The 12,472-nt window shown below is 38.1% G+C and overlaps 1 protein-coding gene across 1 annotated transcript in view; it reads left to right on the plus strand.

Moving 5' to 3' along the window:
• Positions 1-2,809: 2,809 nt before the first annotated feature.
• The window catches only part of LOC150089342 (SURP and G-patch domain-containing protein 1-like), a 306,779-nt gene continuing 297,116 nt past the window's right edge, over positions 2,810-12,472 (plus strand). The window contains exon 1 of the mRNA XM_090368518.1: positions 2,810-3,081. Coding sequence (XP_090224644.1) covers positions 2,849-3,081 — 233 coding nt within the window. The 5' untranslated portion in view covers positions 2,810-2,848. The remainder of the gene's footprint in view (positions 3,082-12,472) is intronic.

Below are 12,472 nucleotides of genomic sequence, written 5' to 3' on the forward strand. Positions count from 1 at the left end.
TAAAACATAAGCCAGTAGTATGGCAAAGTGCTGTCTTAAGTGCTATCTGTTCTATAGTTTATTTTCGCTGCATAAGGACCACCGCCATGCAAATCCTCTGCATTGGTTGATCTATCGGAGAATGGAAAGGTGGTTTGGTTCTTCGATATTTCCGCCTTTGCGATGTTTTGTATGACGATTGAAATGCAGCGATTCCATGACCATTATTGGCCTCGTGGTCCTCTGTCGATATGGGGCATGATGGTCAGTCTATTCTATTTTATTTTAGTTTATTTTGATTTTGTTATCGTTTGGTAGTTCCTTTAACCCTCTTTGGGTGATATTTCACGTCTTTCGGAACTGGTACCTCTCGGGGGGGGGGGGTACCGCTAAATTAATAACTAATTGGCATTATCCTAAAATTTGTATAGTTTTTGTTAATTGGATTTAAAGATCGAAATTATATTAGGGTTTCTGGGCTACTATTTATATCTATTTTTTCTTTTCATTCGATTGTTTATTTGGGTTATTTTTATGTTAATTTTCGCTCTACAGTTTTTGCCATACTACTGGCTTATGTTTTATTTAATTTAAAATAATGGATATATATATATATGTATATATATATATATATATATATATATATATATATATATATACGAAATGGGGTACCACCATTAAGGTCGAGAACATCCCAACCAGGCCAATCCCATTAGAAGAGAAATCGTTCAGGGAGATGCTCTGAGCCCACTGTGGTTCTGTCTAGCTCTGAACCCGCTATCTACCATGCTTAACGACAGCAACTATTGATATAACCTGAAAGAAGGAAGAAAGAACCTGTACACTCACCCACCTGATGTACATGGATGACATCTAGCTCTACGCGGCAACTGAGAAGGAACTACTCCGGATCACCGTAGAATTCAGCAAGGACATCGGGTCGGAATTTGGTCTAGACAAAAGACCCACAAAATGCACCAAGGAAAATTAGTTGGCTGAAACTACGAGCTGCTGACTTGTAATGAGATCGAAGCTATGACAAAAGGAGAGAACTACAAATACCTAGGGATGATGCAGACTGAGCAGTTAGAACAAAAATAAATCAAGAAGTGCCTGACCGAAAAATATCATAAAAGACTCAGAAGCCTGCTGAAATGAAAATTGATCGGAAGGAACACAGTTAAAGCAATAAACACCTATGCAGCTCCAGTACTAACATACACCTTCGGGATCATAGATTGGACTAACACTGAGCTAAAAGATATCATGCGAAAGACAACGACAATGATGACCATGAGTCGCCAACACCACCCGAAGTCATCAGTGGAGATACTAACAATACCTCGGAAAGAGGAGGGAAGTGGCCTGATAAATCTGATAGAGCAACAGAAAAGAGCGATAGTTAACCTGAGGGATTACTTCGAGAACAACACAGCACCACTCCACCAGCCAATAAGGAAGATAGATAAGTGGTATACTCCACTCAACCTAAGCAAGGAACCCCCTCCCGAGAAGATGGTACAAGATACGAAGTTAGAAAGATGGGCAGAGAAGATACTCCATGGCAGACACTACAATGATCTCCATCAGGATTACATAGATAAAATTGCTTCCAATGCATGGCTTACGAGCGGAACGCTCTTCCCCGAGACTGAAGGATTCATTCTCGCCATCCAAGACCAGGTAATCAACACCAGGAACTATAGAAAATACATTGCAAAGGAGCCCGGAGTATTAGATGATACATATTGGCGATGCCACCTGGCCTCAGAAACGATCCACCACATCACCACGGGATGCAAGGTGATCACCCAGACTGAGTACACGCATAGACTCGGCCAGGTAGCGAGGATAATACATCAGAAGCTTGCGAGAAAGTAACAGTTGACCGAAGAAAGTGTACATCAGAAGCTTGCGAGAAAGTAACAGTTGACCGAAGAAAGTGTATCATACTATAAGTACGAATCCCAGGCAGTCTAGACACCCGAACCCACGAGCTGCACTGGGACCGCACCATAATAAGGGATAAGACCTATCCCGCACAACAGATCGGACATAACCCTGGTGGTCAAGATGGAAAAGGCTACCTACCGGATTGACATAGCGGTCCTCAACACTAGCAATATTCAAAAAAACCCTGAGGAAAAATTAAGAAGTACACGAACCTGAGACACAAGATTAAGGAGATGTGGCATATGCAAAAAGTATCAACCATCCCGATCATCGTGTCAACCACCGTTATGATAACAAACGTTCAATAGCAGCCTGGCGGCAATAGGTCTTTCAGAGAACACCTACAAGGAACTCCATAAAGTCGCAATCCCGAATACCTGTAGGACAGTCAGAGATTTCCTCGCCCAAGAGTCACACCAGACATTACAACCACACTGTGTACTTGGTAGCAAATGCCGTCACGGAATGGAATCCCCAATCAGGTTGAAATAATATAAGAACAACAACTACAATAATAATATTAATTGACTTTTTGAAAAACCGTAGTGGTTTGTGCAAGTATTTTATTTTTTTGGCTGATTCTGTATAAACTCTTTTTCTTGCAGTTTACTACCTTTTAATACTTGAAATAATACTAAATTTAAATAAAACAAGTATAAAAAACTTTTTTTTTTTTTCAATATTTCAGAATATAAAAAAGAAAGGAAACTGCGTTCAATGTAAATAAACGTTGTGAGAATCACAAATTAGATAGAATTGTCTCTGGGCTCGATTTCAGCGTATTTTTCAATAGGTGGCGATAAATGTCAAAAGGCTAATGTAAAAATATAAATTTTACCGTCCTCGCCTCCTATTGTAGAATTTAAATAGACTTGAGAAGTGATTTTAATGTTTTGATTTAATTTAATTTTGTGCGATGTCTTATTTTTGGAGCGTATCGCAGTACGGAGGAACAAAAAATGTCTCAAAGAACGATCGGTTGAGCGAGCTATCTCAACAGGAACAAGTAATTGAACAAAAGAAAAGGGAAATTGAACAAAAAATAGCATCAAAACGGAGAAAAGATGTCGAGAAAAGAAAATCAAGTGATAATGGAAACGCTATCAAAGTTACATTGAGTAAGAGTGGATCTGTTAGCACTAGCAACAGGTAATTTTCAATTCGTAATTTTATCCCCGTCTGCACACCCATTACAGATGCACAAATCGAATTAGAAGATGCAGTTTCCTCCCCCAATTTGTAAATTCATAGAGGTGTCAATCCTATGTAATTAGTATAAATATAGATTCCACATTGGATATGGATGGACGTTTCAAGATACGGTGAAATTCCACTAACAAGCGCTGAGAAGAATGATTCTCATTATGATAAATATTAGTATAAATATTAATTTATTAGTAAGCTGTGGACGAATGCAAAAAAAAATAAATAATAATAATAATTATAATAATAAAAAGCATTTTCTGAAAATTGGTTTTCAGGTTTATATGCAAGCAACTAACTGCTGAATTGTAAACGACAAGACGGTTAATATAGTAAAACAGAGTTGACAAGGTTGTAGTTCATCCTGGAATTGACAAAGTATAATAAGCCCTAGTATCAACAAAATTAGTGTATGAATTTCAAAAAATTGGTAAAACTCCAGTTTATGGATACAAATCAGTACTCCGGCGAGTAAGGAAGAAAGCAGTGATTGGCAGATGAAAGCAACTCTGTATTCTAATGGATCCTTCCACTTGTTCAGATTACGAACTTAAGGGGTATAAATTCAAATTAAGAAAAGACAGATGTAGAAAAGATGTGCAGAAATTTGCCTTTAGCATTAGCATTAGTAGAGGCATACGATGCAAGAAAGCAAGCTTATTCAGCATCAGCCCAAAAAAAAAAAAAAAAACCCTCTCCCATTTCACCCCTCCGTTCATTCGAAATACCTGTCCAGTTGAGCTTTAAATTTGTTTAGGCTATCAACTATAACAACAAGTGATGGAAGTCGGTTCCACCAACCAACCACCCGCTGGCCAAAGGCAAATTTCCGCACATCTATCCGACATCCGTCCTTCCTCAATTTGAATTTATGCCCTCTGAGGTGATTATTCTGAGAAAGATGAAGAATCCCATTGGCATTGAGCATGCTCAAACCATTCAAGGCCTTATACACCTCTATCAGATCACCTCGCCGGTGCCTAGTCTCCAGACTCTGTAATTTGCAAAACTTAAGCCTTTCTTCGTAAGAGCAACCCTTTGTTCCATTTACTAATCTTGTTGCCCTTCTCTGTACCCGTTCCAGCAGCTCTACATCCTTCTTGAAATGAGGCCTCCAGACCTGTATACAGTACTCAAGATGTGGCCTAACCATTGCCTTATACAAGGGAATAATCACCTCCTTATCCCTGCTAGAAAAATTCCTGTATATCATTGACAAGACACCATGAGCTACTCTTGCAGCTCGTCTGCACTGCTCAGAGAACTTCATATCTCCCTGCACAATTACCCCCAGGTCCTTTTCATTCTCCACCACTGTCAGTGTGGTACCGCAGAGTTGATACGTTGCTCTGGGGTTACTGTTTCCCATATGCAGTACTTTACATTTGTCAATGTTAAACTTCATTTGCCACCTCTCAGCCCATCTGTTCAACCTTTCCAGATCCTGTTGCAGCAGCATAGCGTCAGTAGTGTCCTTGACGACCCTGCCAACCTTTGTATCATCTACAAACTTGGACATCAAACTTGATATCCCATCATCAATATCATTCATAAACACCGAAAACAACAACGGACCCAACACTGAACCTTGAGGAACTCCACTAATAACATTAGTCCACGTTGAGCAGTGTCCATTGATTACCACTCTCTGTCTTCTGCCACTCAACCATCCCCTTATCCATAGCAGCAATTTGCCTCCAATGCCACACTGCTCCAATTTGTGCAGCAGTCTTCCATGTGCAACAGTATCAAAAGCCTTTCTAAGATCCAAATATATAATATCAAAGTTATTCCCTGCATCCAGTTCTTTTGTGACTACATCATAGTATCCAATCAAATTGGTCAGGCAAGACCTGCCCTTAACAAAACCATGCTGCGTCTGAGCTATAACTGAATTCTTGTCTAGATGATCCTGCAGTGCTTCTTTAACCAGTGCCTCCATTAATTTACCTGGAACAGAAGTTAAACTAACAGGTCTATAATTACTTGTGTCAGCCTTTGATCCTCCTTTGTGAATTGGGGTTACATTTGCACATCTCCAGTCTATGGGTACCTCCCCTGAGTCCAAAGAAGCTCTCATAATTATGGCTAGGGGTTTGCATACTTCCTTTGCTGCCTCCTTTAATATAACTGGATAGATCCCATCCACCCCAGGTGCCTTTTTTATGTTTATCCTCAACAATCTCTCCTCCACTTTCCTCTCAGTTATTACAAAATCATCCAGCTCACTGCCAATGTTTACTTTACCTACATCATTCTCCTTCCTGAATAACTCCTCATGCGTGAATGTAGATGCAAAATACTCGTTTAGATTGTTAGCCACCTGAGCAGGATCCTCAACTGTTGAACCATCAATATCCAGTGGACCAATCTGATTCATCCCTTTCCTTCTCGAGTTCAAGTATGTAAAGAACTCTTTTCTGTTTTTCTTTGCATCCTTTGCCAAGGATTTTTCGTAGTCTGCCTTTGCCTGCCTAATCTCCTTTGTGACTTGGTTACAGACCAACTTATATCTATCATAGGCTTCCATGTCACCCATTAATTTATATGTATCCCATGCATTTTTCTTCTCTGCCACATGTCTCATTAGTTCATCTGACAACCATTTAGGCCTAAACCTTGAACAATATTTCTTAGTTGGTATGTAAAGCCTGGTAGCCTCCAAGATTAGTTCCTTGAATGCTTCCCATTTTGAGTTTGCTGTTGGTAACATCATCAGTTGGTCCCACTGTATAGAATTTAAATACTGTCTCAGACTATCATAGTCGCCTTTACGAAAACAAAAACCCTTCCCTTTACCTCTGATGGTAGTTACCTCCTTGAGTAAATCCCACTTCAACACACTGTGATCACTGCCACCTAGTGGTTCATTTATCTGCAGGTTCTTAATGCATGAAGAGTCACTACTGATAATCAGATCAAGAGTATTGCTCCCTCTTGTTGCCTCACGAACATGCTGGTGTAGAAAACAATCATCCAATAAATCCACAAAAGCCTTGCTAGTGTGCGAGTGACCAACCCACAAATTCCAGTCAATATCTGGGAAATTAAAATCCCCCATTATAAGACTCTCTGATTTACTGGCCCACTCTATTTCCCTGTACAATATCTTATTATACTCATCAGAGTCATTAGGCCTATAGCACACTCCTACTCTCAATTTTGATTTCCCTATGCTTATGTCACACCAAACTGATTCGGCACTGCCCTGTCCATCGATGTCGACTGGCTTCACTTCCTTGGACTTTATGTGTTTCTTAATTAATAGCATAACCCCTCCTCCCCTCCTGTCCTGTCTATCCTTTCTATACACATTGTATTCCCCAAATTCCAGTTCCGGTTTCCAGTTCCAGTTTAGCCAGTGGGTGGTTAATTGCTGGAACAAGCTTCCATCTGTTGTTGTGGAAATTGATAGGTTGAATAAATTTAAGGAGGAATTGGACAGGCATTTGGAGGGAATGGTGTGATTTTTTTTTTTTTTTTTTTTTGGCTGATGCTGCATAAGCTCATACACTTGCTTTCTTGCATCACATGACACTACAACTCCAACTCACTGCTTTCCTCCTTGCCTGTACGTGACAGGTAGATGTTACGTGACATCACAATATGTTGGAACTGAAATGAAGAAAAGGAAACACCAATAGGGAGCAAAAAATAAGTGAATATAAATCAAATTTTTTAAAACAAGTAGCAAAAATTAACACCAGGCACAACCACCAGATACTCTTCACCCATACGTTACTAGACGATTTTGAGTGCAGTGCATTAACAATGAGAATTGCTCATACACGTCTTTTCATTTCTTTTTTTTTTTTAAATTTTTCTGGAGGTTGTTGCCCCAGACCATTGCTTCTGTGGGGGAAGCTGCCCCCACACCCCCGCTACTATCAAGAGAATTTTGTACTAACAACTAATACAAACAGTTCCCTCTTTACGAGTTTGCGGTTTGAGTTTTTTTTTTTTTTTTTTCATTGATAGCTGGAATTGTATGGGTTTATGTATTATTATGGTGAAATGTGTTTCTCCTTCACTGCAATCTTCAATCATATAAAAAACATAAATCAATTTTCAGAATATTCTCTTCATTCCTTTTTTTTTTTTTTTAAGCTTTGTAAATTTGTTACTCCCCGTGAATCGTGTTAGTTGCAATCTTACGTGCACGTGTCTTGTTAGTTGCAATTTGTTGCGTGCCGTTAAAAAATGCTTATGCATGCTATTGTGAAATTTTTAAAGAAAAGAGATCATCTTGGAAACAAATGCCTGCCTCTTGAAGCATTTCTGAAGTAGATGACTCCTTGTGCAAAAAACCAACGAGAGTGCCGACCAAACAATGAGTGATCAGTGAGTGTGCATTTAGTCAATGAAGAAGAATAAACATTAACATTTGTAAGTCATAAATAATTTCTTTAAATTATAATTTGCTTGATTTTACGTGCTATGTTTTAATTTCTTTGGATAAATCACTCATTTTTTAAACAAACTAATTAGCTAACTAATTTCATTGTTGAGAACATAATCTATGTTTTCAACATCATGTCTATGGGAAGCAATTCCTGCTTTAAGAGTTTTCACTTTACGAGTGCACGCTAGAAACGAATTAACTTGTAAAGTCAGGAACTACCTGTACAATAATTGCGAAACACAAATTGTCAAACTACTTGAATACAAAGAAAACTCATCTCATCAGTCCTGGCATGCTGGCGGTACATTTCACAAACTCCATTCAGTTGCAGCCTTACATCTGTCCTTTTCCAAACCATACATTTTCACAGCCACTCGCTTCATTGGGATTGAACGTGGAATAACAAATTAAAAAAAACAACAAAAAACATGAATTTTGAAGGCAGCAGAGCAAAATATCCGAGAGCAGCATGACAGTGACGACTGAACAGTAACCAAGCACAATAACCAAGAGCAAAATAGCAACAAAACAAAGCAAATGATAATTTCACATTCATCTCTAAAATTAGCAGCGAATTTGCATTCAATCAAAGGCAAATTACGTATTCATAGTAATCACCCAATCACAGAACTTGACCAGACAATCACTCCGTTCTTCAGCCCTGCTCGCTACAAGGTGTACCCATAAAATGGAGTTCAGCCAAAAATTTTTTCAATTTTTTTCCAATTTACTAGAAAATTTAAATAAAGCCTACAATAAGTGCGAAAGGAAACGAGTTGTGGGGTGTAGGGTATGCCATCTCTTGTGATGATTTGTTTGATGAATATTGTTTCTCTTGCTATGAATGAAATCATCAAAAGAAAAGGAACAAATTTTATATATTTTTATGAATCGTTTTTATGAAATGTTTTGTTTATTTCAGGTGGCCAGTTGGCCATCTGAGTAATTATCTGTATTTTGATCACACTTAAAATAAGTTTTTTTCTTCTGTGTGCCTTTTCTCAATCTTCTGTATATTCTGTGTATCTGTAACAGTAAATTTTTTAAGCTGCTAAAATGTGAGCTTCATGTAAGTTTTTGAGATAGTTTTTGATTTTTCTGATCTAACCTTGCATGTTTTTCTTACATTGCTACTTGTACTAACCTAATTCTTAATAACATACCTTTAACTCAAACATACTTTGGATTCAGTATATAATTTTCTCTTTAAGCTTTTACCAGTTCAATAAAGATGATTTATATTTCCTTTTGAAGTCATGAAGCTTATAATAACCAAGAATATGAACTGCAGTGTTCTCACTTAGGCTTTCCTATTAATTATAACTATAATAGTAGACTTCAAAAGCTTCCAAGCTGATTACCCATTGTCCCTTTACCATATTCAATTTGAAAGACAAATTCTAATGGTCACACACTAATTGAATCATAAGTTTTTTTTATAACTCAGTCTGATTGATAATTGTTTGGGCAGAAATCAGGAAAGATTTCAATGACGAAGACATCTACAACAGTTGTGCTACTGCAACAGGATCTAGAAAATTTGGGCAGATGGGTTGAGAGGTGGCAACTGAACTTTATAAAATTGACAAATGCAAGGTACTGCATATGGGTAGAAGTAATCTCAGAAAAACGTACCAACTGTGTGGTACTACACTTAGGGTGATAGAAAATGAAAATGATCTGGGAGTGATTGTGCAGTCAGATATGAAGTTTTCTGAGCAATGCAGACAGGCTGCCAGAATAAGTCATGTCAACGATATAGAGAAAATTTGCTAGCAGGAAAAGGTGATTATCCCTTTGTATTATTATTATTTTTTTTTTATGAAAACCCCAAACACGAGAGTTATTAGAACCTATAGCACTTAGTACCATGCTTGGGTTAGAGGTTGAGAAGACAAGAGAAGGTATTTGTTGACATTAGACTTGAACTTCTGTAGACTGTAATTTTCAGGAAAGACATATGAAGGAAGGTTGTTCCAGAAAACGGCAGTTCAATGAATAAATGAGGAAGATGAAAAGTTGGTTCAGTGAGTTTGGAGTTGGACAGTAAATGGATGTTGGCTGGTGGCGACATGTGTTCAGACTGTTTTGAAAGAGAGAGTGGGAATTATAGAAGCCAATTCAGAAGAACAGTTCCCGAGGATCTGTAGAAAAGGCATGCAGCAGAAACAGTATGTTTATGAGACAGCGAATGGAGATACTCTGTTAGAGTTGAGTCATTAATTGACCTAACTGCCCTCTTCTGAATGGAATCTAGAAACCTGAGAGATTTTGAACAATATTCCATGGTAGGGCAGATTTACAATTTGTATAGAGTGAACAGCTGTTTGGAAGAAAAGTAATACCGAGAACGAAAGAGAAAACCAAGTTTTTTAGATGCAGAGGAAGCATATTTGTAATGTGCTTGTGCCAAGAGAGATTACAAGTCACGGTAATCCCCAAAAGAGATATATCATTTTGCCTAGAAATCGGAGTGTCACTAAAGATAAGCATAGGAGCAGAAGAATCCTTTTTGCGAGATATAAGACAAGACTGAATTTTAGAGATTGAAATCAACTAAGTTGTCTTTGCCCCACTGGAGATCTGCATTTAAGGAATTGGTAGTGGATATTCGAGAAGTTGAAGCTTATTGAGCAGGGCAAGGTTTCTCAAAATGGAAAGTGGAATGCAATGTGCTAGCATTGACAAAACTATGGATAGGATTTCCAGTCAATGGAAGGTCATTAATATTCAAGAGGAAAAGAGTGGGGGAAAGAACTGAACCTTGGGGATACCGCATTAGTGGAGAAGTTAGAAGGCAGAGAGAAAACTGGATAACCAATTACAAAAAACAGTTCGTAAACCATAAGATGACAGCTTGTTTTAGAAGACCTTTATGCCAAACACGATCAAAAGCCTTTGAGATATCAAGAGCAACTGCTTGTGTTTCACTGAACTTTTCCATTGAATTTGTTCATAAATGGGTAACACCGGCCAGAATATATCACCAGTGGATTGACGCTGACGGAATCCACACTGGTGATCATTGATAAGATAGAAGGTTTCTAGGTAGTTTAAGAGTTGGTGTTTAATTGATTTCTCCATTACTTTAGAAAAAGTAGAAGTAATTTCAATGGGACAATAATTGGATGGGAGGGATTTGTCACCCTTTTTAGGAACTGGCTGGATATGAGCAAATTTCCAAGTAGAAGGAAAAACATCTTTGGAATAAGAAAGTGAAAAGAGGTGGCAAAGAATAGGAGAAAGTTCAGGAGCACAGGTTTTGACAACAAGTGCAGAAATGTCATAAAGACCTGGAGCTTTCTTAGCATCAAGATTGGTCAAAATCCTTCTCACATCCTTTTGACTAAGACCACAGGAGGCATTGAATAGAGTGCATTGGGAACGATGGGAGGGGTTTTATCGAGATCATTAATACATTGGTTGAAAGAAAAATGGGATGCTAGCAGGTCAGCTTTATCGTTGGCCGAAGTGACTACAGAATCATCTGGTTTTGAAAGAGGTGGGAGCAGAGATGGGCAAAAGTTGTGGCCAATAGCTTTGGCAAGAGAGCCAAATGTGCTCAGCTACCATTAAGGCAAGAAGCAAGTTTTCTACTCTTAGCCTGTTCAAAATCTAGTTTGGACTTATTAATAACTGCTTTAAAATTGTTGCGAGCTTTGGTGTAGCAGAAAATGAAACTGAAGAATTGGAAACAAGCCAATTACAATATGCAACATTCTTCTCCTGAACAGCCTTAGTACATTTATTGGAAAATCAAGGTTTAAATAAAGGACGAGATTTTAAAGTGGAGTGGGAAATAAAGGATTCCATTCGTACAAGAATAATTTCACTGACACGATCTGACGAGCAAACGTTGACACCAGAAGTTTTGAAATGGTAGTCCGACTAAAGAAAAGAAATCTCTCAGGTCGTCCCATTTTGAATTCTTGTAATGTCAAACAACACGAGGTTGGGAATAGTCATGAGATAAAGGCTCCATTGGAGAAGAGACAGGCACGAAGTTGTGATCTGAGGTGCCTAAAGGACCACTCACTTCGACCATGTCTTAGAAGGGTTATTTGTGAGAAAAAGATCAAGTATATAAGCTGTATGATTAGAATTGTCTGTTATTCTTTTAGGTAAACGATCAATCTGTGGAAGGTCATTAGTAATTGCAAAAGCCTCAGCATCTCGACCAGATGCATCTGGGTTGGTGGGAGTAAAAAACAGAAGCCAGCAGGAGTTGCGAACATTAAAATCACCAAGGAAAATTACCTTACTGTTAGGAAAATTGGACTGGAGAAAGTCAAGTTGCAAAGAGTGGAAGTCTAAGAGCTCAAAGTGATTAGTGGATTGGAACGGTATAGACAATAGATGAATTTGACAGAATGAGGTAGAGAGATTTTAAGCCAGAGAAGATCGAAAAGAGGAGATTCTAAGTTAACAAGTCTTTGACAGGGAATATCGGAACAAACATATGCAGAAGTAGCACCTTTGAGGTGAAAAGAATTATGCAGCCAATAATTTGGGCAACTGAGATGTGCAGTAGTTGAATCAACTGATAACTGAGATTCTGTCAGAAAAAGTACATGGGGTTTGGCAGAATGCAAGTGGAAATTGACATCATTGAGATTAGAATTGAGACCACGTATATTTATAAAATGAACTAGGAAGTGTTTGGGAGGTTTAGATCTTTTCGCAGATAAGCTTACTCTATTAGTTTGACAGTTCATAGTGTATTCAATAGTAAGAAAAGTGGGAGGGGGACATGCTGTATGAAGTGATAATTTTTGGTATGGTGTACATGTGATAAGAATTTAAAAATATAATAGATTTAACTCATACCTTTTTTATAGGAAGTTCTTCGGCCTGACAAGTGGAAATGGACATCGTTAATACATTATATCAAACTAAGTTTATGACACAATACTATGGTTTAAAATTGTTAGTATA

The sequence above is a fragment of the Mastigoproctus giganteus genome, chromosome 2, assembly GCF_048544385.1.
Source record: "Mastigoproctus giganteus isolate SK-2022 chromosome 2, ASM4854438v1, whole genome shotgun sequence".
Lineage (NCBI taxonomy): Eukaryota > Metazoa > Arthropoda > Arachnida > Uropygi > Thelyphonidae > Mastigoproctus > Mastigoproctus giganteus.